This window comes from Cyanistes caeruleus, chromosome 2 (genome assembly GCF_971803275.1).
Source record: "Cyanistes caeruleus chromosome 2, bCyaCae1.hap1.1, whole genome shotgun sequence".
Classification (NCBI taxonomy): Eukaryota; Metazoa; Chordata; class Aves; order Passeriformes; family Paridae; genus Cyanistes; species Cyanistes caeruleus.
In genome coordinates, this window is record NC_141702.1 from 99,459,064 (window position 1) to 99,485,104 (window position 26,041).

Here is a 26,041-nt window from a genome sequence, read left to right on the forward strand (position 1 = left end):
AAAGCTTACCCTCAAAAATATAAACCATCATTTCATTTCCTTTACTAACCACACTATAATTTATTTCCACCTCAGTTTTTCTTTATGGGGTGCTGTGATAAACTTTTTTTTCCTGAAAAGCCTGCACTGTGTGCTTGGATATGTCATGTCTAATATTTTTGTCCTTTAACTGGTGAATTTGATTAAAGACTGCAGGCTGCAACCCAGGCCTTAAACTCCACAGTGCTGTCCACTGCTTTCTTATTGAGTTTTTCAAGGACCTGTTTCTATGCCTCTCTCATATGGAATTGGCATTTACCAGGGGCCTGAGCTCCTAAGTCTGGGGTGCCTGTGGGTGGGGGGATGCAAGGTCGAGTGAACACTTAATCTACACTTGGCTTTCACAGAATTAGGTTGGAAAAGACCACTCAAATCCAACTTATGACTGAACACCACTCTGTCAACTAAAGCCTGGCACCAAGTGCTACATCCAGTCTTTCCTTAAAACACCTTCGGGGATGGTGACTCCAGCACATCCCTCGGCAGTCCGTTCCAATGTCTGGTCAGCCTTTCCGCGATGGAATTCACCCTAAGGTCCAACCTCCACCTCCCCGGTGCAGCCCGAGGCTGTGTCCTCTCGTGCTGGCACTGGGTTCCTGAGAGAAGATTGCCTGACCCCCACCTGGCTACACCTTCCTTCCAGGGAGTTGTACAGAACTATAAGGTCACCCCTGAGCCTCCTTTTCCCCAGGCTGAACACCCCCCGCTCCCTCAGCTGCTCCTCACAGGACTTGCGCTCCCAGACCCGTCACCAGCTCCGCCGCCCTTCTCTTTATTTTCGGCGGGGGTCGCTGGCGCCTGATGGCGGCAGGGGCGGTTCCCCGTTCCCGTAAACCCACACAAGACGGCAGTCGCGGTGCCGCGGCTCCCCTGCCCCGGGCGTGACGCCGCTGCCGGGGCGGGCGGGCTCCCACCGCCCCTTCCGGGCGCGTCCCTGCCCGCGGGGCTCCGCCGGCCCCGCCTCCTGCGCCGCCCGCGTTCCGCCTCCGCTCCGCGGCCTTTCGGCCCGCGCCGGCCCCGCTCTGCTGCCGGCGCTGCCGCTGCCATGGCCTGTGCCGCCCCTGCCCGGGCCTGAGCGCCGGGAGACCGTAGGGCCGCAGCCCGCCCGGCCGCCGACCCTGCCCCGGTCCCCGCTGGGCGATCCCCCGCCGCCTCCTTCCCCGCCGCCTTCGCCTGGCTCCGCCGCTGCTTCCCTCGACCGCCAGGTCCCGGCGGGAGGAGGCGGCGGGCGCCGGCTGGAGCAGGCGGCGGGGAAGATGGCGGGGAACGGCGGCGGCTTGGCCGGCGCCGGCAGCGGGGAGATCATCCAGCTCAACGTGGGCGGCACCAGGTGAGCGGGCGGGCCCGGGGCCGGCGCGTTCCGGGCAGCGAGGGACAGCGCCCAGTGGCCCCGCCGGGGCCCGCCCGGCCGTGGCGGGGGTTCGGCCGGCCCGGCCCGGCAGGGCGGCGGTACCGACCCGTGCGGCACCGCCCCGGGGGGCTCTGCGCGCTGGAGCTGCCGCCGGGACGGCCGGGGTGAGCCTTCACCCAGCGCTCCGCAGGAACCGGGGGTTCCCGCAGGCGGACACGGGGCGTGTGGGCAGCTCCCGGGATGCCAGGGCAAGCCTGCCCTACATTCACCTTAGAGACTCCGGGAATCCTGCTACTTCGGGGATAGAAGCTTTGCTTTGCAGTCACACCCGTAGGCTTCTAGTGAACAGTCCCTCTATCAGCTTAGAGCAAGATATTAAAATAGCTGATATGATACCGCTGGCATCCGCGAGAATAAAGAGCTGTATTGTTTTCAGATGTACGCTGGAAGTGTGGAAGCTGGCAGATGTAGACGTTTTGGCAGGCTGAGGCAGAGAATTGTGGGACAGCTGTGGTCAGAAGCTGCGTGATAAACAGTGCAAACATTCCTGTCAAAATGCTCAGACATGAAATCATTCAGATTACTGTAGCTAGTGGAAACTGAAGTAATGTGTTTTCCCAAGTAATGCGCACAGCGTGGAGCCAGCTATAAGTAGTAGGAACTACTACTGCTATTTTAAGAATTTTCTTGCATTACTCAGAGCATGGGCTTGGTCTGATAACTAAATTGTGTGCTGCTAGTTTCTTAAACTAGAGTGCCGTAGAAATTGATGCAGAATTCCTTCGTTTTAATAAAATATTAAGAACCTGGTTCAGCCTAGAGAAACTGCTTGTAACACAGGCAAAACTCACCTGTAATGATGCTTTCAGAATAACTTTGATATAGGCTTGGACCAGATTTCATGTTATGCTGCATAAGGTTCTTTAGTGAACTCTGTTTCTAAAATTATGGGACAAGTCATCTTTTAGGATGATTTTATTACCTGTGGAATCTCAAAGCTGCTTCAGTTTCTTAATTTTAAATAATCTTCCTTATTAAATGCCTCAGCAGAGAACAGAGAATTATGAAACAGGCTTTTCATAAAGGGAAGGGAAGAAACACACACCCTCAGAGGGCTTGCCTACACAGAGAAGTGGGAGGAATGAGGCACACTAAGAAGTGCATGTAATCAATTTCTGCCTGAAGGTCTAGATTCTAGTCAACATTTGGATGTAAGCCGTAGGAAATGTGTGCATGGATATTTCCCCTTTAATAGAGAGACTCTGTACTATAGTACTTCTGTATCAGAAGTTTTGGTCTTTTGCAAGCTCAGCTGCCCTTGTAATACCCACATCCTTTGAAAACTACACCTGAGCTGTGTTTTTCAGTTTGCAAAGGGAGGTGACTCTTGGCTGATAGTGGAGTGGATGATTGCACAGCAAATGGGTGAGAGTAGGGTACTGTACACCTTTCCTACTCTTCATTAGTTCTCATTACTCTCACTAGAAACCTGAAACTCTTAGTTTTGTTTGTAGAATTGTATGAGAAGAGGACATGAGCACTTCCCCCTGCTTCTGACACCAGTTACACTTTGGAGCATGTACTACAGACCCCAGCTTTTCCATGCTCAGACAGGAGGTCTGCACTGCTCCCTGGGACGGTCAGGGCTTCTCTGCCGGGTGTGACGGCTCCGTCACTTCCTGATCACAACTTCTGTGAATTCCTTTACTGTGAACAAAAGTCTCTTGCAAGTTAATGTTCACAGAAATTACTGTATCAAGTTGGGTGCATTATTTTGACTCTGTATCTCCCTCTGGTTACACTGTAACTCCACAAGGACAATAGACTATGAAAATGGTTGGTTTATAACTCTCACTTGGCAGTTTCCAGTTGCTTATATTTTCTTTAAAATAACTTTAAGCTAGCATATGCTTACGGGTCTTTTGAGGATATTGCATGGGTTCGACTAGCCTTCCTTGTCCTTAGCCTGTCTAACTGCTGCAAGGAACTGCAGATACACCTCTGCATGTAAATTTTGCTGGCTAAGCTGCTTTCTGCATCCTGGAAAGGAGGACTCTTTCTGGTTGTTTACAGAGATTAATGTCCATGTATTAAAAGTTCTAAAGTATATGTTAGTATGAGCTGTTGCTTACTAAACTGCTACTATAGTGCTAAATTACAGGCAGGAAATCCCGGGGCTGTCTGGACATGCTGATAAAATTGAAAGAAGATGATGGTGATGCTGCATCAATCCCTATAGTTACAAGCAGTGTCTGGATATAATTCTGGATAAAATGAATGTAATTCATTGTTTTCACATGCTATAATATAGTTAAATTAATCGTCCCATACTCTTAAAGTAGACAGAGGTAGTGACCTGTATTACTGATAAGAAAAGCTGAGCAAAACTACTTAGAAGTGTATTAGAGAAGAGCTTTTAAATTTTTTTTTACAGAAAAGGCTTTTTGCATTATTGTAGTTAGAACACTGAATCTGTAGGTTTTCTGTTAAGAACAGATTTGCCATTGTTATGTTTGCAGTGAGTAGATGCACAATCCATGTTTTATATAGTTCCACATAGCCTTTGTGTTTCTGCCTCTTAGGGGGCACAAAGTAATGAGGCTTGTTTACATTTTTTTCCCCCTTCAAAACTGGAAAATACTATCAGTGAAAATTAGATAAATTATGACTTAAGTATTTTTATTCCAAAAATATTTTGTATTTTGTAATCCTGTACTAGATGGCAAATTGTAATGGAATTTTGCTTTTGCATATGTTTTTTTTTCCCATTAATGAAGAGATCACCAGAGGTTTTTTCTACCATGGCACTAGTAAGAGGATATGTACAGCCAGAGAGTGATGCAGAGCATGAGCTCATTGTCCAAGCTGCCAGTTCAGTTGTCTTCCTTCATGTTAAATCAAAACCAGAAGTAGTAACAAATAATCCATAGTTACTTATTATGTAAAGTACTGTCTGGCATCATAAGTAATATTATAATTTGTATTATTTAACAGTATGATTCAGAGTAAATTTTCTTTTCTTTTAACTGTTAAAAGAAAAAGAGTATTTCTTTTAACTGTTATTGCCTCTCCTTCTTCCCCAAGCAGGGCCCAAATAGCAAAATGGCAAATAATTCATGTTCCTATAAAATATTAACTTGAAGCTCACTGTAGTCTTTTGCAGTGGGTGGTGTAGCACCCTTTCAGTCCTAAGTAAGAGCAGCAGAGTAGCATGAGGTTATTGACAAATACAGCACACTGATGATAAATATAAATTTTACTGTTTGGGTTTTATGTGCATGGAGCAGTGTTTGGGTTTTGGGGACCTGTTTTTTTTGCAAGCATTAATGTTGAAGTGTGGGAACCAGGAAATACAGGATGTTTGGGACGCTGTGTTACAAACATATAAAGAATGATAATTTTGTGGTCTCCAGACAGCCCTGCTTTGTGCTTAAGGACAATTTGTGCAAAGAGCCTGCAACTTCTGACTTTATGCAGATATTTAAAAGATCTCAAACTTCCCAAACCTGTTTGATACTAGCTTTCTAGGACACATCAAGAAATTTTAGATAAAACAGGCTTCTTTTCAATTTTACAGCTGATTCAGAACTTGTAACTTTGTTTTCACAGGTTCAGCACATCAAGACAAACACTGATGTGGATTCCAGACTCATTTTTTTCCAGGTATTTGTAATGTATCATCACATTTAACAAAGACAAATTAACAATCATTAAAAAAAATATTTATGTTCTCAGTTTTTAATATTTGCTGTAAATAGTATCTTTATTAGTGTCCTTGATGCTTTTCCCCCCATCTCAAGCAATGGGAAAGATTCATTTGAAATAAGCTGTTACCCAAGAGGCATCTTCTTGCTTGAATGTAGCCATGGCAGCTTATATGTGCTGAGGAGCTGTCACCTTTTAGATGGAGTATTGTGGAAATAATCTCCAGTTCTGCAGGAAAGGGACATGCCACTGACTGTGACACTATTACCACTTGTGATCTTACTGGCCATATGCATTAGCACTGCCTTTAACATTTTTGGTTTTGTTTGCATCAGGGTTTCTTTGAGTTATCCCTCTACTCTGAGTTAATTCAAAGTTTTGAGGGTTTTAACTTGTGATACTGGAGCTGTTGAATTATTGAACATGCTCCTTTTTACATCGCTGCCATTACTACTTCTGCAGATTTGTGTTTTGTTCTGCAGTTGCTGTACCTCTTTCACCCCAGTTAATCCTAAACCCACAAAAGAAAACCTAAATGCTGATCATTTTGCTTCCTTACATTCCATTTTTATATTCTAAGTGTCCTTCCCAATAAAAGCCTGGCAGCAGACATATGCAGAATTTCTTGTTCCTATTTTACTGAAATGTTCAGATAAATGAATTGCCAGGGAAATGTCACCTTCTTTGAGGCATGCAAGGAGAGGTAGGAAGTCTCATGCTATTCCCCAGTGTCTCAACACGAAATATGCTGTCTAAGGAGGTTGTCCTGAAAGTTGTCCAATACTGGAAAATCTCAGATAAATGTCATCCAGAATCAAGTGAAAGCTGTTGGTGTCCATCTTACCTGTAAAATGAGATTTTGACACTGTGTTTTATATGGGTCTGAAGAAAAAGTACTTTGATCTGATGTGAGAAAAGCTTTGAAATAGAATTGTGTAAAAATGAATTCATCCCACTTTTGTCCAGAAAGTCCTTGCAGACTGTTTACTCATAATTTTTGCTTTTACCAGTTCAACTAGATTTTAACAAACTACAAAGCCCTCTAAGTGCCTGGGAAAATTTTTTCATCCTTTCAGACTAGGCCTTTTGTCTGTTTTCTTTGGGAATCTGAAGGTCCTTATGATGCAGCTCTTAGCCTTTCCTTATCTGTGCGTACACTTCTCCTTTGTCCAGGAGAGATTTCACTCCTCCAGCATTCTGGCTGTTTTGTGTGCTCTGATAAACTGTTACCAAAATGTAACCAAAGAGAGCTAACTGATCCAGTGTTCCCTACCCTGAGTTTGTGTCAGTACATTTCTGGGGGATATCTAATGGAGATTTCCTGTTTTTCAGTTTGCTGAGTGGAAGAATTTCAACACTAAAAGATGAAACTGGTGCTGTGAGTAATGAACGTGCTGTAACTCATTAATTTGATGTTATGCTTTTGGTTAGATTCTCTCCAAAAGCATTTTTACTGTTGGTGCTAATGGAATTACATTGCCTGAGTCAGGCTAAACTTTCATGAAAATTAGTGACGTCTCTGGTTTTCTTGCTTCTCATCTTTGTTTTAAGCTAAGTGAAGCTGAACAATGTACATATTTCTAATTCTACATTATACATGTAATGCAGAAGCAGCAACTCTACTTTTCTTAAACAGAGCAAATGCTGATTGCTGTATTGCAGGGAGGTGTATTTTTCATTAGATAGCCATTGCATGTCTAGTTGAGTAATCCAACATGGAAATGTAGCACGTGGTTTTTTTTGGCAAAAACATGTAACAAAATGGCTGTTTCAGTCTGTTGGTATGATATTCTTAAATGGGAAACTATAGTTACAGTAATGTTGTTGGGAAATAGTAAGACACACAAGTACTTTGCTAAAAGTATAGAGGTAGTTTTGATGGTAATTGAATTTTAAAAAGTCGAAACCTCTCTTGAGATCTTATTACAGTTATTGCCTATTGAACACATGATAGAAAGTGAAAGCTTCCATTGTCCTCTGTGGAGACTAGAACCTAAATAACAGATTTATTAAGTACCATCTGTTTGCAATAGTGTTTCTATATATGTCCTTTAGGATATATAGTTGTATAATGAGAACAAAGAAGAAGCTCAAAAACTTTGGGTTTTGTTTGTCTGTTCACTTCCTCATCTTCAACTCCTCTCTCCCACATTCAGCATAAAATAGCACTTTAGGCGTTGGTTGCTCCATAATAGTACTCAAGTACAGAAATTTTTCTTTGCAGATATTTATTGATCGAGATCCAGCAGCATTTGCACCCATTTTAAATTTTCTTCGCACAAAGGAGTTGGACTTACGGTAAGAAGTTAATTTCAATTAGAAGCATTAGGAAACTTGTTCAAGTGATAAATATTTCATCTTGCTCATCTAGTTGGGTGCCTGGTATGTGGCTCAGCTCCCTCATAGATGTTGAACCATGCTTAGAGTATATGTGTATTATGGTGGAGGCAGAAATGGTCACATTCTATTTTGTTAGTAGATTCTTGTAATGTAGATTACATCTTGCAGTGTATTTCTTTATTGTTTCTGAATCTTTATTTTAATGAAAATGGAGTCAAACTAAGATCACTTTAGAATCTCAAATGTCAACATGTTGAATGTATTTTGCGGTAATTCTATAAACTGTTAGGTAGCTTGATATTTAGATTTGCAATATCCAGTCATATGCAAGCATTTATAGTTAAGGTATTTACTCACTTTGTTCTTGTCGGTTTTTGGTTTTGTTTTTCTGTTCCTGCAGGGGAGTGAGTATAAATGTTCTCAGGCATGAAGCTGAATTCTATGGAATCACTCCTTTAGGTAATATTTTTTTTCTTAATGTCATCTCATCTTATTTATTGTTGTAGTAATGGTCCACTGACAAATCCTGGGCAGCTGTGACCCTAAAGTTTTTTTAAGTAAAAGTTTTTAGAAACGGAAGGATATTTGAGATAATGTAATGTTTTCAAGGAAGTGAAAGCTGTGGTCATATCTGGGTTTCCTTCTTAGTGAGAAGATTGCTACTATGTGAAGAACTGGAACGCTCATCTTGTGGCAGTGTCCTTTTTCATGGCTACCTACCTCCTCCAGGTATTCTTGTATTCATGGTCTGATGTTGTTTGCTGTCACGTGCTGCTTTGGTTTGTGGGGATGATTGGCTGAGGTGCTTACCCTGGCTGTCAAACTGTTCTGAGAGAGCCTTCCTAAGGAAAGCTAAGGACAAATGGTTGGACTGAACATTATTATGGTTTAAACCTAGGACTTTCATCTCTGTGCTGTAACAAACAGCATGTTTAGAGTGCAGGCAGGGGGTGTGGCCTGTTAGTGCTAAGCAGGTTGTGCTTGGTTGTAGACTAGAGCAGAGGTTCTTCGGGAGCCTTTCAGTTTAATGTCATCAGCACGAGGTGCTTTCTTCTTTCTGAACATTGCGTTACCTTGGGTGTCCTATTGCTTAGGTGACAAATCAGCGCTAATGAGCTTTCCTTACCAACACTGAGTACCTCTTAGGCACTCAGTTAAATTCTTAAATTCTCTGTAGGCATGAACCCCATTCATGTATTAACCTGAAGTCTAAAGGATATCTTGACAATTATTGACAGGTTTTCTGAAGATAGTTTCTTAAATGGTGAATGTCAACATAGAGAGAAAAAGCATTTTCTGTTTCAGTGTTACAATATTGCCTGTTTCTTGTAGCAGTTAAATTAAATTTTCATCAAAATGCACAAGTGTTAATCCTGTATTTTTAAAGTGAACTTTAATATCTGTTATATTGCTGAAGTTGAAGGAGGGACACAAACTTTTTTTTTTTTTTTTCACTAGGCATTCCCAGCCGTAAGATAAATAATACTACTGGGCCACTGACTGACATCAGAACGGGTCAGAGTGAGAGTGAGATGCATGGAGGTGGTGTCCAGCCTACACTTGCTGGTACAGGGGAAGGTACAGTCAGACTAGGTGAGGAGTGTCACTTTTAAAACCAAAGCAAATTGCAAAGATGCTTGTCTCTGGGAAATAAGAACTATGTGACTGTATCTGGTTTAAATCTGCTATTCTGTGTTTGCCTGGTTAAAATTGCTGAATACTTAAACACTACTCCTTATACACTATTGAAGGCTCACTGCTGCATAATCCAGGTGTGAGGCTTGAGAGAAAGGCAAATTAAAGTTTTTCATGCAGCCTTAGCGTGGTCCCAAATGCCTTACACCATACTAAAACCATAATAAAAGCCAGAGAGGCCACTGTCTCTTTGGTCTTTGTTCAGGGCCTTCCGTTCTTCCACTTCTTTCTTCCTCTTGGTGCCTCACTTGCCCTTCAAGAGTAAAGTTTTTAGAGTAAAGGTAGTCTTCACAGAAAAATAGTGAGATAGACCTGAATTCTGACATTTTCCAGCTTTTGATTTGCAAGCGAAATGATGCTGCTTGAAGTGTCATATTTCTGTCATGATCCTGTAAATCATTAGGAAAACCTAGACTATGTTAAAGGCAAATCTATGTAATTCAAAACAGTGATTTAGTTTTAGTGAGCTGATTCTTAATGAGCTGCTAGAGGTTTGGAAGCAGACAGTCCTGGGTAAAAGGAGGTAAAAGGTGCATTCTTCAAGCATTAGTTCTGTGGCATTCCAAGGATGTGAGGAGCAACACTGCAAACTAAAATCTTGCTGAAATTGTTTCTTGAGAAACTTAATTATCAAAATTTCTGTTGCACATCCTAGCAGAGAGCTCTTTCCTATTACAGATGTCTCTGCTCATCTAATTCTTGTTGCTTGCCTGACTTCAGCTTTGTTGTTTTTAGGATTTCCTGTGGACCCACGGAAAGTCCTAATAGTAGCTGGCCACCACAACTGGATAGTAGCTGCCTATGCCCATTTTGCTGTTTGCTACAGGTAGGAATAGAGTTGCTTGTCAGTTTACAGGAAGCTAAAAAAATTATATTGTTATTGGCTAAGAGTGAAGAAAACAGTTTACTCTGAAATAGCAGTAGATAAAGACATTCAGTCTTGTCCTATGAAAATGACTTGCTGCCTTTTTTTGGAGAAAATAAATTGCTTGATAAGAACTCAGATTTTGATTTGATGTCAGTTCTTTATACTGTTGAAAAGTTGCAAATTGGCTCCAATATAACTGCTTTGAAAGTCTGATTTAAAGCAGAATGGAAAATTAAAATTAAATTAAAATAAAAATTAAATTAAAATTAAATTAGAATTAAAATTTTGAATGGAAAATGAATTTTAAAAGTTTTCCTGCTATGGGTTTGAAAACAGTCTGTGAAGTTACACTGTCAAAGAAGCTGAAACAGTTAATGAATTTTTGCTACGTACTTTTGCTACCTTGTCTTCAGGTTTTTTTGCTGAGCAGAGCTGTTAAACACTTTCTACTTCACTTGGATGGCTGAAAAAAGTCTTCATTGTCTTGAAAACAAACTGGCTATTTTTTAAGGTCAGGGGAAGATAAGCAATACCTCCACCTTACAGAAGCTGTCTTTAGTTCACATCTCATAGTCTTGATTTAATTGGTGGCTGTCTTTTGGATGGAAAGTAGTGTTTTTACAAGAGCTGTTTCCCAGACCAATCTAACATGGCTGTCATACTGTGGTTCAGAAACAGAGGGGAGAAGAATATAATGTGAACAGCTTCTTTCTGCTTACTGCCAAAAAAGCCATACTTTGCTGCCTTATTCACTCTAGAATACTAACCCTGTTGCTTAAACTTTGTAATTTAAATCACATCTAACTTGCATTCACCACTGTAATTATTTTGGCTTTAATTTGTATTAAGTGTGGATTCTCTTGCTCTGCTTAATGTTTTTGTTTTCAATTATGCTTCATATGGTCTGACAGAGAAAGAGGCAATGATTTGCAACTGGTTTTGTGCTAATTGTCCCCTTCTTAGGATTTTATCTCTGTTTTCCTTGGTTTCTAACTCACTTTAGTGAGTTACTAAGTTACTGAGTTACTCTCACTAAGTGAGAGATTCTGCCTCTTTCCTGCTTGGTAAATTACTTAACAAGGCTTGTTGCCATTGAAATTATGTCATTAGTGATGCTTTTGATGAATCATGTCAGACTTGAATGGCTGGTGAGAGAGGGTGCAGGTCAACATGCCAGTTTGAAGTGCTGCTTTTCTTCACACAGACTCAAGGTAGAAGTCTTGTATTCTTTTTTTCTTCCAAAAATTCAAGAAGCTCTAGGAATATAATGGTGGAATTTTCCCTCCTCCATTCTTCTAGAGCAAAGTACAGTGCATCATAAAGATAATATTTTTGATTTAAATTTTGAAGTGTGACAAAAGTTTTTAAAATTTGATCCTAAAGTTTGTGAGAATGTCTGGGTTGCATTCAAAGTCTTGCTCCTGCAATTGTGCTCTTAAATCTCTCCACTACAACTTCTGCATGTTGTATGGGTGGAGCACAGTGGTCTGGGGTGCTTCAGCTCCAGGCAGGATGCAACACTGAAGTGAAATAATGGCAACAATGCTAAAAAGTACACATATCTTTCTGCTCTTAATTTTAACATTTCTAACTTGACTGCAGAGATCTAGTTGCTTTAGCTCCATTGCAAAGTATCTTAAATTATTGCCTGAATTTAAGTAAGATAAATTGTGCTGACAGCATGTAAGCCTTAAAAATGCACAGGGAAATGATTCTCTACAAATAAAGCTTACAACCAATTCAGTATTATCTGCTTTCAGTATACCATAAACAGAAAATGTGTCTGGAGAGCAGAGCTTTATGCTAAAGCATGATTTGGTTTCTTGCATGATATATAAGGAGATTAATCGAGTTTTTTTCTAAAGTCTTATGCTGAACCTCATTATCTAGTGTTTGATAGCCCAGGCTTTTGGCTTCATCTTATAACCTTCATATCAGATATGCTTATATTAAGAAAAAGCTCAGCACAGGATTCCAGTATCTGCAAAGTACTGAAATAATATGCAATATCAGACTTCAAAATGGGAAAAAATGCAGGTCTTGTAGGCTGTAGTTCTCTAACGAGAATTTGAAGTTTGTGGTCAAGACTGTAAGACTGAATCATCCACACTGGTTCAGGATTAGACTGGGCTGTCTGTTCCTGAGTCTCTGACGTCTGCTCCCTGTTCTCCCCTTTGCCCCTCCAGAATCAAAGAGTCATCTGGGTGGCAGCAGGTGTTCACCAGTCCTTATCTGGACTGGACCATTGAGCGGGTGGCACTCAATGCCAAGGTGGTTGGAGGACCTCATGGAGACAAGGACAAGATGGTTGCAGTTGCCTCGGAGAGTAGCATTATTTTGTGGAGCATTCAGGATGGTGGTAGTGGCAGTGAAATTGGTAACTATCATTACCTGTTTTGTGTTTTGTGTGTGTGTTTAAGTAGAAGGAAGTCTGACCTTGTTCTGAGGTATGTGTGATTTTTGGTGCTCGGTATTCACTTTTTCACAGATTGACAAAACAAGCTATGGTACAGCAACCTGTTAGTGTTTTAATATCCTTCAGTTCTGCACCAGGAATCCTGGCTCAAAATCAAAGAGATGGTGAATAAAAGATCACTGTGTTTATTGAAGAGATAGTAACTAATACTTACTGTTCAGTTTGAGGTTTTTGTGTAAGAATTCAAATTAAGAACTAAAGTTTTCCCTAGACTTGGCATTTGAATGTAGGCTGTAACACAAAGGGACTAAGCTTTGGAAGTGGAAACCTACAGATACAAAGTGATTCTGCTCTTTCCTTTCCTTTGTGTTACTAAAGCCACATTTTTAGAGATGATGAAAATACTTCTGTTCTCTGTCAAATGTGGTTCATAAATGGAATCTGGAAGATGAAAATTTCTTGGGTTTATAACTTGGGTGTCAGGGTAGGAAAAAAGCCCACACTGTTCCTTTAGGCATACAGGAATTACTGCTTATACACCTTGTCACTGAAAGACACACAGTTGTAAGATTTAGAAACAGCAAGAAGACATTTCCAGAAGTAAATATTCCCTGGTGCTAATCTGATGGCTTGTCTGAGTCATTGCTGTTCAAATATAGGGCAAATTTGGGAGGCACTGAAGGGAATGGTATTTGGAACTTCCTCTAGCCTAATCCTTGGTGTTTGAATAACCACTGCTGTGCCAGTAATGTCTGTTTCCTCTGGCAGTGGATACTGCTAACAAAGTATGACAGCAGTCTGATTGTGTGAGCACTTTTCAGAGAAAACTTAATGCTGAGCTAATTTGTTATTAGATGTATTTCCATGGTTGAAGCCTTGAGAATGACAGTAACCATTAATTAAAGTCAAAAGTACCAAATTCAAGTTTTGACCCATGTGCATTTAAAGAAGAGTGTGTTTGACAGATTCTCAGGCAATTTCTAGCTATGGATATTGCTTTTTTTTTTTCCCCCCCCTGCATGAATGTGTGGAAACACTAAATCGTATTTGAAGATGGGGAAATGCAAAGGTCTTGTATAAGCTGTGTACTGCTCTTTTACTTGTGATTCATAGAGTTCTTACATATATCATGGTCAGCAAAATGGAAAAGGAGATTTCACTGTCTTTCAAAAAATAATTACAAAAAGTGTATCTAACAGTTGAATATGAAATTATCTCAGTTAAGTACAGTGAGTAATTATAGGATCTGGGAAACCTTCTCTTATGCTCCCATTTACTGAGTCTTAAGGACAGGGAAGAGTTGGTGTGACAGCTGTACTCCCGTAACAGGCGTTGCTTTAAGCACTGTGCCATTCCATTCCTCCTGCATTTTCTGGTTTCAATTAGCTGCTTGTGTTACCTTGGGATTTGCCATAAGACACAAGAAGCAGCATCTTGGATTTTTTTAAATCAAGTGCAAAGAGACACAAAAAAAAAAATAAGCAGACTTTCATTTCAAATAAAAACTCTAAAATATGCCAGTATCATAAGGTTCTGATATCTTAGACTATGACTGAAAAACCAAAGCAAAACCAAAGCAAGGACTTCTGCTAACCAGGCTGTACTGCATTCCAGTGACACTGTGAAACTTTGGGAGGAGGGGGGAAGCAGACAGAAAGTGCCTACAGGATGAAATTCCCAGTCAGGCTGACATTGACCAAAATGTACTGCTGTTCTTTTTGGATAATAGGTCACATTGATTGGTTTAAAAAAAATGCTTGTGTTTAATAGTTATAACTTGAACGTAGTTGTTTTGTTTCCTTGTAGAGACAAATGCTTGCAGTGCTGCTTTGTGTTAGAGATACAGTACATTGCTGTCATCTTGTGAAAGAAAGTACTTGTTCCAAACAGTTGCTGGAGCCTGGCGACACCATCCCCAGCAAATTGTGTGGGCTGGCATCTTTGTGATAGAGCTCTCCCTGAGTGCTTTCTTCCCTTTCAATATTACTTACATAAGACACTGCTGCTGGCCTGCTGCTGTAAGCAATATTTTACTGAGAGGGACCCTTAGGACAAGAGCCTGTCATTACATATAGTGTTGTCCCCCCTGTGGACAAGTCTCAAGATTGTTGAGCCTAAGCAGGACTGACACTTCAAATTCCTCCAGACCATTCAAGCTGTCTTCCTTGATTTCCTTGAACCTCATCCTTCTCTGGAGTAATCAATTCTAGTTGTTTCTGTGGATTTTTTATTACTGCCTTTTTCATGTGCCCTGTGCTGCTGAATCTTATCTGCATTGAATGGTTTTGCTTTGCACTGGAAAACAGTTTAGCACCGTAATTAAAACAATTTTGTGAGATTTCTTCTTGGATGTTAGAGAGGGCTGATTCTTGTGTGGGAATGTGTTCATTTGAATTTGTCCAAAGCAATATTGAGGAATTTTTCAGCTATTGGATACCCTTGTTTGGACAATGTCTATCTGCTACAGTTAAGGTATATTAGTGAGACGTAATATAAATATGTAGAGTGAGCTGGACGGAATAGGAAACCTGTGAGTGAAACTTGACACTTTGGTGTTGTAATCTAGCCCCAGTATTTTTGTACTTACCAGGCAGAAAAACATAGCCTAGAATTATTTACAAACCAAGTTAAATGCAGGGCCAGTTTGCTGGACTTCATAGCTGGCAAACTTGGAAATTACCTCAGACTTTTTGAATATGCTGTAACTTTTAAATACACGCATAATAAATAGTACAAAATGTAGTATGCTATCCAAGTTTGCAGTTTAGTTCAAGTTACTCATGTTGGATTTATGATGAGACTTGGAAGCTCTAAAGAAAAGATCAATTTTGTGGAAGGCCTCAGATGTTAAGGTCAACTATAACCACAGCCATCGATGCCTGTCAAACACTGCACTGTTTAGATTGTTATTAAGTGAGATGTTGTTGATGACATATTTTCTTTACTTGGAAGGCCAGCATTTGCTGCTAAGTTTTATCTTCCAAATTTGAATAGTATGTGATGATTGGTGAAACCCTATATAGCTTCAAGTTTTAATAGCCTGCTAGCCTTTACTGTCTGCTTATGGACTGCAACCAAATAAAAGATCTGGGGATGGAAAGAAAGAAGTAGGCTTTTGCAGGCTGATTATTTTTCTGAGTTCAAGTATTTCTGCTAAAAGAGAAATTAGACTGTATTCAAATAGGGTCACATTTGAATTGTTTAGTCTTTTCCCAAGAATATGACTGAAGTCTTGTAGTCATATTTAGCTCCTGAAATCTATTTTCAAAATATTTTTCCTTGACTGGACTTAAAAAAAATAGCATCAAGAATTTGTAATATTTTAACAGGTAATTGCAAACTAGGATGGCACAAATTTGCAAAACCCATGAAATTACTGGTTCTTAAATGATGTTTCACAGTCACAGCTGAAAAAAAAACACAAAACAACTACACAAATTCCTGCTTGCTGTAATATAACTTTTAAATTTATTTTAAAGCCATCTGAGAACTTGATGGCTAGTAAAATGTTTGTATATTTCATAAGAGCTCTTCTGTCTTCTCTTGCCTATTTTCTCCTTAGCAAATAATGATGGTGTTAGCAGAGATGACATCATACTGCCATTTAATGGAACCCAGTTTGCTGCATGCATGGTGCCCCACCTAGCATGCTGCAAACCCAGTTTTCGCTGTTCTTTACTTTTTACCAGAATAAAAGTGATGTGATAATAATGGGGAGATGCATTGTTACTGTATTTTTCTCTTTATTTTAGATGAGCTTCACAGCCTGTTCTTTTTTTGCAGGAGTATTCAGTCTTGGAGTGCCTGTAGATGCTCTCTTCTTCATTGGCAACCAGCTGGTGGCTACAAGCCATACAGGGAAAGTTGGAGTCTGGAACGCCGTGACTCAGCATTGGCAGGTGTGTTCAATTTTCCACATCACTTTTTACAAGCTGGTATGTCTTTCCAGTAAAAAGAGAGTAAGATAATCTAAAAGCATATGGAAAATGCTCATCATAGGGTTTTCAGCCCTAACTTGTGTTATGGAGTTTATCACCTGGGTATTGTGCCTGTGAGCAGAATGTTGACTTGTTTGGTGCTACTAAGAAGCATGCTATTTAGGCTTTCAAATGAAAGGATGTTGTGTGATTTGGGGTAATAAATGTCAAGTGCTGATATATTTAAACTTCTTTATAGATTACTAACTTTGTAAAAAATTCACTAGCACCAGAGGAAATAAAATTGTGGGGAATATGCGACAGCAATTTCTGTACCAACTGAAAGAAAACAAGAAGATAGTCTGGTATCTGGGGATCTACAAAGCTGCTTTACAGTAGAAGACTTCTTCAACAGAAATGCACATGATTGTGCTTTAATGATGCCTGTCTTGTGTGTGGATGCTTCTGGATGCACTGATTTGATTCCTGTTGTCAGAATGCACATTAAATAGAGAGATCCATGGAGTCAGTACGAGTGCGAGAAGCAGTCATGCATTCAAATAACAAAGCTTGTAACACAGCTGGGTGTACACCTTTGTGGTACAAAACTGGATGCACTACAAATCCCCAAAATGCCTTGCAAATCTCAAGAGGCAGAACTGACCTGAGGTTGCTGCACTGTTTGCTGACTAAGTCTAATTTGACTCTTAAGTGACAAATAATAGGTAATAGGTGTGGGATAGCACTGCTTCAGCAGCAGAGACAGACACGTTTCTATGGTCAGATGCTCAGGGCAACAACTTCATCTTCTTTCAGGCTGATGTCTTTCTAAGTTCTACTTTCATTTGTGCAAATGTATTCTTCCTTATGTAGTGATCTGAAGACATAATTGTGATTTCTGCATCTTATTGGTTCTTGCATCTTCTTCCTTTCTTGGAGATTTGAGCAGACTACTGAGGTGGTTTCTCTAGTACTTATTCTTCTGGAAGTGTTTCAGTTGCATGCTAAAAAGATGAGGAGGGTGTGGGTGCTAGATACATTTGAAATTAAATTCTTAGCAAAGGAGAGCTTAAAGGAAACAGAATATTAAGTGCTATAGGGTAAGAGGTAACATAAAGCAGTAGTAAAGTGTGACAGAAAACCCTAGTAGGCAAAATGAGGATTCTCACTGGCCATGGTTTACCAGTGACTGTTTTACAGGGTTGTTCTTTTTCCTAATGAAAGTTCACATCTTGGCAGATGGCAGATGGCATTCTGCAGTTCCTATCTGCTGCAGAAGGAAAGAAGATAATATTTACAATATATTTTAGGGACTTACAGACCATCCTTAAGTTAGGAAGGGATACTGGTTTAGAGTCTGAGCTCTTTGATATATGGGGAAGTTTCTTTGGTTGATTTGCTTTGCTTTTATCCAATTGATTCATTGTAAGTATTTTGCAAATGCTTTTTCAAGTCTCTTTAGCAATTGGAAGGATGTTGCTGGTCAGAGAGAATTGAGAATTTAGGCTGAAATATCCATGAATTAGTATTCAAGGTCCATTAAGTGGACTGACTGAAAGATAGAGTACAGGACAAATACCATGATTCTTTGTATGTTTGAGTGCTCTGGATAAAATGGCTTTTGACTTTTTCCTCCTCAGGGCTGAAGCAAATAAGAATTGTTTTAAATAGGACACATTACCTAGGATAATCTAAACCTTTTCTTTGCTTGAAAATTCTGCCCCACTTGGAGGAATAAGCATTCCCTTTAATCCTAGAGGGCAAAGAAAGGGCATGTGTAATCCCTCACCTTGAGTTGTAGACCAGTATGTAAAATATGACAGGGCTGTCTTCCAGTTGGCTTGGTGTGGTTGTGGAAGTGCGAACCTGTAATGGAACAAGAGTTTTTACCCCTCATTATACATCTGCTAGAGGCAGAGATTTCCATAGTTTGGCAGAGGGATACAACACTTGGGATAAAAGAAGGCATAGAGAGGTAACATCTAGTTCCTTGTTTCAGAAATCTCTTAAGGACTTGTCAGAAATGGGAGAAGGGAGATTACAGAAAGGGTGAAATATACTCACTGGAATTGGGAAAAAAAAAAATCTACTTTTGAAGACATGGTTTAGGTGCAGTTCTTGAAGCTTTGTTCCTTCACACAGAGAAGGAACTTCCAGAGCAGTTGATTTGCCTGCATGTGTCTGCTGATCTCCAGGACTTCAGATCCAGTTTGGTAGAGGAATATGCAGTACTTCAGGAATGCCATTGTACATGCAAGTGTTTGCACTGTGGCTTCAGTCCAGTACCAAACTCAAGTGATGTTCAACAAAATACACCAAAAATGTCTGAAAACTGAGGAGCTAGCAACCTAAATTCTCAATTTAATTATTTTTTCCTTTCTATTTGCGCTAGGTTCAGGATGTTGTTCCTATCACAAGCTATGATACTGCTGGGTCTTTTCTGTTGCTGGGCTGTAACAATGGTTCTATCTACTATATAGGTAAGGAAAGGGAGCAGGGTGGAATAAAAAGGATATGCTAATGCTTTTTTTGTTACACTCTTTAGTTGACTTAAGTTGCATCAGAACAACTCTGTCTAATGAGAGTAAACGTCTCCTCCCCACAGATATGCAGAAGTTCCCACTTCGGATGAAAGACAATGATCTTCTTGTGACAGAATTGTACCATGATCCCTCCAATGATGCTATAACAGCTCTCAGTGTCTACCTCACACCTAAAACAAGTCAGTATTCTACCACGGTCTTTTCACTGAGAGTTTGTTAGAAATGTGCTTTTCCTGTTGCTGCTTAGCAGGGTTAAGCACACAAAGTAGCCCTTGACATAAACAAAGAATTTTCCTTTATTTAATCATCTTCCAATGAACGAAGAACACTAGGTATAGCTGTTTTCCCTTACATCTGTAGTTGGTATAAACAGGTACATATACTTACATGTATCTATTAATACTTGTGCCTAATGTATCTTGGTCGGTTTTAAGCCTTTTGCACCAGAAAGGCTGTTAGATTATGAATTGTATTTGCTGAAATAGTTTGTGCTAAACTGGTTAAGGGGGAGACACAACCTTGCATGTGTGTCTGACTTTATAACCAGTATGCTAAGAAACATTTCCATATGCAGCTTGATGATGCTTTTGTAATTATGGTGCAGTTATCTTTTAAATTAAAAAGAGAAACAATAGCAACAACAAAAACCCGAAGCAAAGTAATACTCAAAAAAGCCCAGACTGAGAGAAAGTAGTTACATAATAATATTGATACTGCAGTGACTTTTTAAACTGTAGTTCTTTCTGTTTTGCTTTGCCTTCCCATTTGTCTCCAACTAAGGCAGAAAAATAAATGTTACGTGGCACATATAGACCATACTACTGCAATGAGTGCCAAAATATCTGATCATATGACTTGATCCATTTCTTCTTTCACTTTCAGGAGGGAGGAGAGAATGGGAAAGAAGGCTTTTATTAAGACAATGTTGAAGTATGTAGTAGAGAATTGAACAAACCTGGGGTCATTTTAGTGGCAAAATGCCTTCATGTTTATGGGAAAATATTGAGTAAACAGTATTTAAAAACATAGCTTTCTTACTGTGGAAGCTTGGAAACAATTTTGTTCTGTCTCCTTCCCTGGCCCCCAGTAAGCCAAGCTTTTATTCCTGGGGGAACAACTGTGTTCTTGCTCGTTTTAGGTGTAAGTGGCAACTGGATTGAGATTGCGTATGGCACCAGCTCTGGAGCAGTGAGGGTGATTGTACAGCACCCTGAGACAGTCGGGTCTGGCCCTCAGCTCTTTCAGACCTTCACGGTTCATCGAAGCCCTGTCACGAAGATCATGCTCTCAGAGAAACACCTCGTGTCAGGTAATGTGTGCACAGATGTGTATTGGTGGTTCTCCCCTTCTCCTGAGCAAGGCAGTATTTGTATTCTACGCTCTATAACGTGCATCGTTCCCACGTGTAATAGAAATGAGTTGGACAGATTTGGGGGCAGGGGAAGGGTTAGATTTGCTTGGATCCTTCTTCTTAAAGTAAGCATTCTTCAAAGCCATTAGCAGTTGAAAGGCCCAAGTTTTATTTGACCAGATATTAGAACAACTCGCTCTTTCATTTATGTTTTATTCCAAAGTTGCTATTTGTGAAAATAAAAGGGTTTGTAAACAAAGGTATATCTGTCAAATTTTATTGTCGTGCACAGGTCCTTCAGGACTAGTCGTCTTTTAACAGCCTTTCAGGGGCTTTCTGGGCTGCAGAAAAATGTGCACCATCTCCTCCTGGGCCCTAGAAAAAGCCTTCCTGTGACTTCAAAGGGCTGTCTCTGTTGCTTTTCTCAGCAGTCTCCTAGTGTTTGTTGTGCTATTCTGCTTGTCCTGGTCTTTTGCTTAGGAATATGTCTTACTTGTAGAGAAGATGCAGTCACTCCATCCTCTGTAAAAAGCTATTTAATCCAGAATCCAGCAGCCAGGGCATGGCAGAGAACTGGTTTTCATCTTACTGCTATCCCGTTGTTAAAAAAAAATGAACAGGAACATGGTAACCAATTATACTGCAAATAAACAGCTCAGAGGTTATCTGTTCTCCTGCAAGTTGCTGCTAAACCCTCAGTACCAGGAGAGGGCACATCTGTATGTACAAAACTGAGTTAATTGATGAATCAAATGGAATAGGGCTGTTGTGTGAGGAGGGTTCTGCTGCCAGGCTGCTTTCATAACATCATGTCCTAGCATCTGCACACAGGGGATTGAAGGGGGCTGTAGGCTATTGGTGCTAGACCAGACCTTAGCTGGGTCTTGCACCTGTCTCAGTTTCTTGAATTTCTGAGTGAAGAAACAAAACTGATAGAAAATAAGACATCAGCAAGAATGTGTAGACTGTTAGAAAATTATCTCGAGATGCTACGTGACCTCACATTGACTAAATTCTTGATCACTCAGTCATGAAAATCTACCATATAGATGATCATTAGAGAAGTTTATCTAAATGTTGTGTCATCCCTTGCACATCTTTTCCTTTCTAGTTTGTGCTGATAACAACCATGTCCGGACATGGACTGTGACTCGGTTCCGGGGTATGATTTCGACTCAGCCAGGCTCAACACCTCTTGCATCATTCAAAATCTTATCCCTGGAGGAAGCAGAGAGTCATGGCAGTTACTGTTCTGGAAATGACATTGGTAGGATGTCTCTGGGTTTTGTTGTGCCTGTACCTTCACTAGTATTATAATGGTTTAACAGACCTTCAGCCCTATAATGTGCAAGTCGATAGGTGTAAGCTCTTATACACTGCTCTCCCCTTGAAACGATGGCAAGGATCTGTAGGATTCCCTTGGAATTATTATTTAGGCTGTAGAGAGTGAGTACACTTAAAGGACTTACTCTGAATGACAGAAAAAGGGATAAACAATCTTAGGAGCATAGATACTATTCCTCTTCCTTTAGCAAACTGATGTAGCATTTCAATTCTGATTTAACTAGAGAATGAGAGAAAGTGTAGGAGACTGTATTAAGCAAATGAGCATAGCAAACTTGGTCTACTGCAAATTCCAGTTCACTGTTCAGCTGGGGTTAAACAAAGCATGGAAAAAATTCTTAAACAACTTTGAAACGCTGACAAAGTTCACTGAAGCCTGGCAACTGCAGAGGCAAAGGGTGCTAGCAGTTTGCTGTAGCAAGGTACTGAAGGAATGTGTGATGGTAAATATGGGTAGACTGGTAGTTTAGATTCCTTGGTGGTCTGAGCCTTGCAAATGAACCTTTGATGAATAGGATGGCCTGTGAACTGGCATCATTATTATTGCTAGAAATATGATTAAGCCTTTAGACATCTAGGAGCTGCAAAACAACAAAGTACTTACTGTTATTATTGAGAGCTAATGTGGGGTTTGTGCTGACATAGTAATTCCTCCAGGAACACACAGCAAATTTAAGAATGTGTGTCCCTTAGAACAACAAAAACTGATTTGGATCTGTAGAGACTGCTAACCATTGCATGGCTTTTGCTAGCTATTGTTCCTTTGGCTCCCTGCTCATGATACTTTAAAATTGCAGTGGTCATACTCATATGGGTCTGGGTTTTCAGAACTGTTTGGGGAAAAAGGTGAGGGAATTGAAACAAACAAACAAGTGATCTTTCCTTTTTTTTTAATCTAGGACCCTTTGGTGAACGTGATGATCAACAGGTGTTTATCCAAAAAGTTGTTCCCATTACTAATAAGCTGTTTGTAAGGCTGTCTTCAACTGGTAAAAGGTACATCCATATTTTAAGTGGGAAAGAGGCAGGACTAGGCCTGTTCAGGTGGCGATGTCTCCCTCCTCCATGCTGAGTGCATGCAGTGGCACATAACAGCCCTCTACTATGCTTGACAGCTCTGTCTGAACTCTTGTTTGTGTGTCAGTAACAGAACTGTTACTTAACAATTAGTACAGCCTCAAAGCCAAAAGGCTTTTTGAGAGGTGTGATATCAGAGACTCATTTCATGATGGAGCTCACAAAACAAACATTTCTGTGCCTCTACAGAATATGTGACTCTCAACCACGGTACCATGCTAACATTTAATTTCAAAACTAATGCTGAAGTTGCTGGTGGCAGGGATTATGCTGCTCGCAAAAGGGTTTCTCTCTTTCTTTGCACTTGGCTTTGAAGATACTAGAACCTTTTAAAATGGAGGTACTGTTTTCTAGGTCATCTATTCGATTATTTTCTTGGGCTGGCCTTCATACTATTCTACTAAGATTGCTGCCAACATAGGAAGAAATATTGCCAAATGCACAGCTACTTTTCTTTCTCTTGGGCTAGGAAGATGACAAGAGATCAGAAAGACAGCACATCTCAGTTCTATGCTTGATTTTGCATCTTTTGTCTAATAACTTTGAATCTGAATGAAAACATTAATGCCTCAACACTATGACTTATTTTGGCATTGCTTGGGTGAAAAGTTCGTTACAAAGGGCCAGTAAAACAAACTACCCAGAGCATGAACAGCTTAGTTTTAGAAGTTCTTCTCATCACTCCTCACAAACTTCTAAAATAAAGGGGAAAAAAAGCAATGGAGATCTGGCATGACAAGCGAAATTGCAGTTGCAATATGACAAAAGTTATCTTTATAGATAACATCTACATTATAGATGTATCATGTTTGGATTTTTTTTTTTTGCATGTCTTCTTTGTGGGCAAATGTGTTGTTTCTGCAGGTTAGTTTCCTAGTGTCTAGCATATGAAGGGGCTGGTTTCTGTCATTGTTGTGGGAGCCTTAGCTTTCTAATCACTGTAAGCAGAAAATGGACATGGAACATGTGGGGGCTGCCTAATAAACAAACAGTAAGAGTGCAGATAGACTGGGGGTGGGAAAGGATTGTCTGCAGCTGAGCAGTGTGCCAGTCATGCAGGGGGAATGAATTTCATCTGGAGAAAAGGTCTTTTTCCGATGCCAAGTTTGGTGCCTTCTCAGAAAATTGAACCAGTACTGAATTCAGTGGCCAAACTCTGCCAGGTATAATTGTTCAGGTAATTTGGGATTTCTCTTCCTGCAGGATTTGTGAGATCCAGGCAGTTGACTGCACTACCATTTCGTCATTTACTGTGCGAGAATGTGAAGGATCCAGCAGGATGGGCTCCCGGCCACGCCGCTACCTCTTCACTGGACATTCCAATGGCAGCATCCAGATGTGGGACCTGACCACAGCTATGGACATGGTTAATAAGAGTGAAGACAAAGGTAAGTTGTGTTATTCCAAGACTGTGGTGTAGTTCTTTTTTTGTGTCTTCAGGTGTGCTTGACTGCATTAAATGGATTTGGCCTCTTAAGAGCTCTCTCTCTTGCAGATGTTGGTGGCCCCACAGAGGAAGAGCTGCTCAAGCTGCTTGACCAGTGTGACTTGAGTACATCTCGCTGTGCCACACCCAACATCAGTCCTGCCACCTCAGTTGTTCAGCCAAACCGGCTTCGGGAATCTAATTCCAGGTAAGTCACCAAGGGTGGCACTGGCTGCAGACACTAAAGGCTTTACTTTTCAGGTAGGCAAACTGGTTTGGTGAATTGAAGGCTGTAGCTGAGCCCCTAAATTCATGCCATAAATGGCTTGAACTACACACACTCCTTGATTCCTGCTGGTTTGTATGTGTGCAGACTGAAGTATCCTCCGAGAATCTGAAGTGATCTGGAAGCCTTTGTGTGGTGGCTGTGGTGATTGCTATTGTAGTGGGAATTGCAGTGGTAGGTGAAAGCAGTGGTGTGCAGAAGAACTGGCTGCTATTCTCAGCCTAACATCTGCTTTTCTTGTGTTTTCTGAAGCCTCCAATTGCAGCACCATGAAACAATCCATGAAACTGCCACGTATGGCTCTGTGCGGCCATACAGAGAAAGCCCCCTCTTGGCAAGAGCAAGGCGGACAGAGAGCTTTCACAGTTACCGGGACTTCCAGGCTTTTAACTTATCCAGCAAAAGCCCAACAGAAAAGGCAGCTGCTGCAAATGGGAATTCAAGCCAGACAGAGGCCAAGAAGGCAACAGCTGAGGGCAGTGCAGCTGAGAGGAAGGCACTCCAATCAACAGCACTTGAAGTGAGAGGCACAGGTGTGACAGATGCAGGTGGGTGTTGCAGTACAGAGGTTCACCGCCTGGCAGAGAATTCTCTGGATCTCAAAAGAAGAGGACCAGAAGAAGAGATTGAAACCAAAGCAGAAAGCAAAAAGAAGATGGGATTTGAAGGAGCTGGTTTCTTGGGAAGGAAGAAAGTGCCTCTCCTGGCCTCAGCACCAGTCCTTGCTGAAGGTGGGCCTGAATTACCTGGTGCAGCTTCTCCATCACCTACAAAGACAGCTGCTTCACCACGACACCGGAAGAACGACTCATCTTGCCAAGACTACGGCTTGTGAAAATGTGTCTGGTGGCAAAAACAAGGCGCAGGTGCCCTCTGGCTGGTAGCAGGCATGATGTTACATGTTGTGGGTAGTTTCTTGAGTGGGATTTTGTTCTGATACCAGAATAAAACTTGTAAGGTTATGAGAAAGAACCTAGCTGCTGCCAAAGCTTTGAAGGGTTGTCCACATCAATGTGTGACTTTATGTAATGCTTCAAAATGTAGTACGGTACTTGGTCCAAAATCTTGTTGTGCATTCTTGCGTAAATGTGGTCAGGCATGTAATATGTTGTGATTATTTTTGTTCTGGGGAAAGTGACAGTGCTAAAGGAAAACTTGGTTGCTGAGCAGAGGAGGCCCTTGAGTTGCAGCCGCACACTGCTCTACAGTGCTGCTGCTGTCTTGGGTGGATTTTGCCTAATGCACAGAGCTGCATCTGTAGTCTTGTTTTATGAATGGGATCCTTGCTCTGTATGCTGCTGTCTGATATCCAAAATGTTTTGTGCAGGTTAAGGAGGAAGCTATCCAAAATATCATATGATTTTGTCTCTTAGTCCAAATAAATTGCCAGAGGAGTGTTGCTTGTACTTTCTGAAAATGTGTGGTATCAGATGATGGATTTTGCTGATTGTGACTGAGAGAATGCATAAAAATATGCTTGGCAGTATACACAGAACTGGCAGTCTCTTGAGGGCTTCCTTGTCACTTTCTCTGGAAAACGGACAGAGATGAATATGGGAGTAGGTCTACTGTCATGGTGTAATAATTCTCAATTACAAGTGCCTTGACATGGCATTTCATACCTGTGTTGCACTGGCTGCTTGCTGTTTGCACCTAGTTTACTGTGGATGGTGAACAAGTTTT

At 40.9% G+C, this 26,041-nt stretch overlaps 1 protein-coding gene across 1 annotated transcript; it reads left to right on the plus strand.

Annotated features, from left to right (window-relative positions):
- Nucleotides 1–902: 902 nt before the first annotated feature.
- KCTD3 (potassium channel tetramerization domain containing 3) lies at nt 903–25,775 on the plus strand. Its single transcript, XM_086878672.1, has 18 exons — nt 903–1,369; nt 5,000–5,053; nt 6,428–6,473; nt 7,320–7,393; nt 7,836–7,894; nt 8,084–8,164; nt 8,894–9,028; nt 9,866–9,956; nt 12,185–12,375; nt 16,198–16,313; nt 18,724–18,811; nt 18,937–19,053; nt 20,013–20,183; nt 21,337–21,492; nt 22,469–22,565; nt 23,850–24,034; nt 24,142–24,280; nt 24,611–25,775. Exons 1-18 carry the CDS (start codon nt 1,296–1,298, stop codon nt 25,191–25,193), a joined length of 2,457 nt encoding a protein of 818 aa, XP_086734798.1. The 5' UTR covers nt 903–1,295; the 3' UTR covers nt 25,194–25,775.
- Nucleotides 25,776–26,041: the final 266 nt, after the last annotated feature.

What these genes read in the sequence shown, in the direction of transcription:
- KCTD3 (XM_086878672.1), top strand. Translation starts at nt 1,296, where the DNA reads ATGGCGGGGAACGGCGGCGGCTTGGCCGGCGCCGGCAGCGGGGAGATC. An exon ending in CTATGGAATCACTCCTTTAG is followed by an intron (nt 7,895 to 8,083) that starts GTAATATTTTTT and finishes TTTCCTTCTTAG; the next exon opens with TGAGAAGATTGCTACTATGT. An exon ending in CATTTTGCTGTTTGCTACAG is followed by an intron (nt 9,957 to 12,184) that starts GTAGGAATAGAG and finishes TTGCCCCTCCAG; the next exon opens with AATCAAAGAGTCATCTGGGT.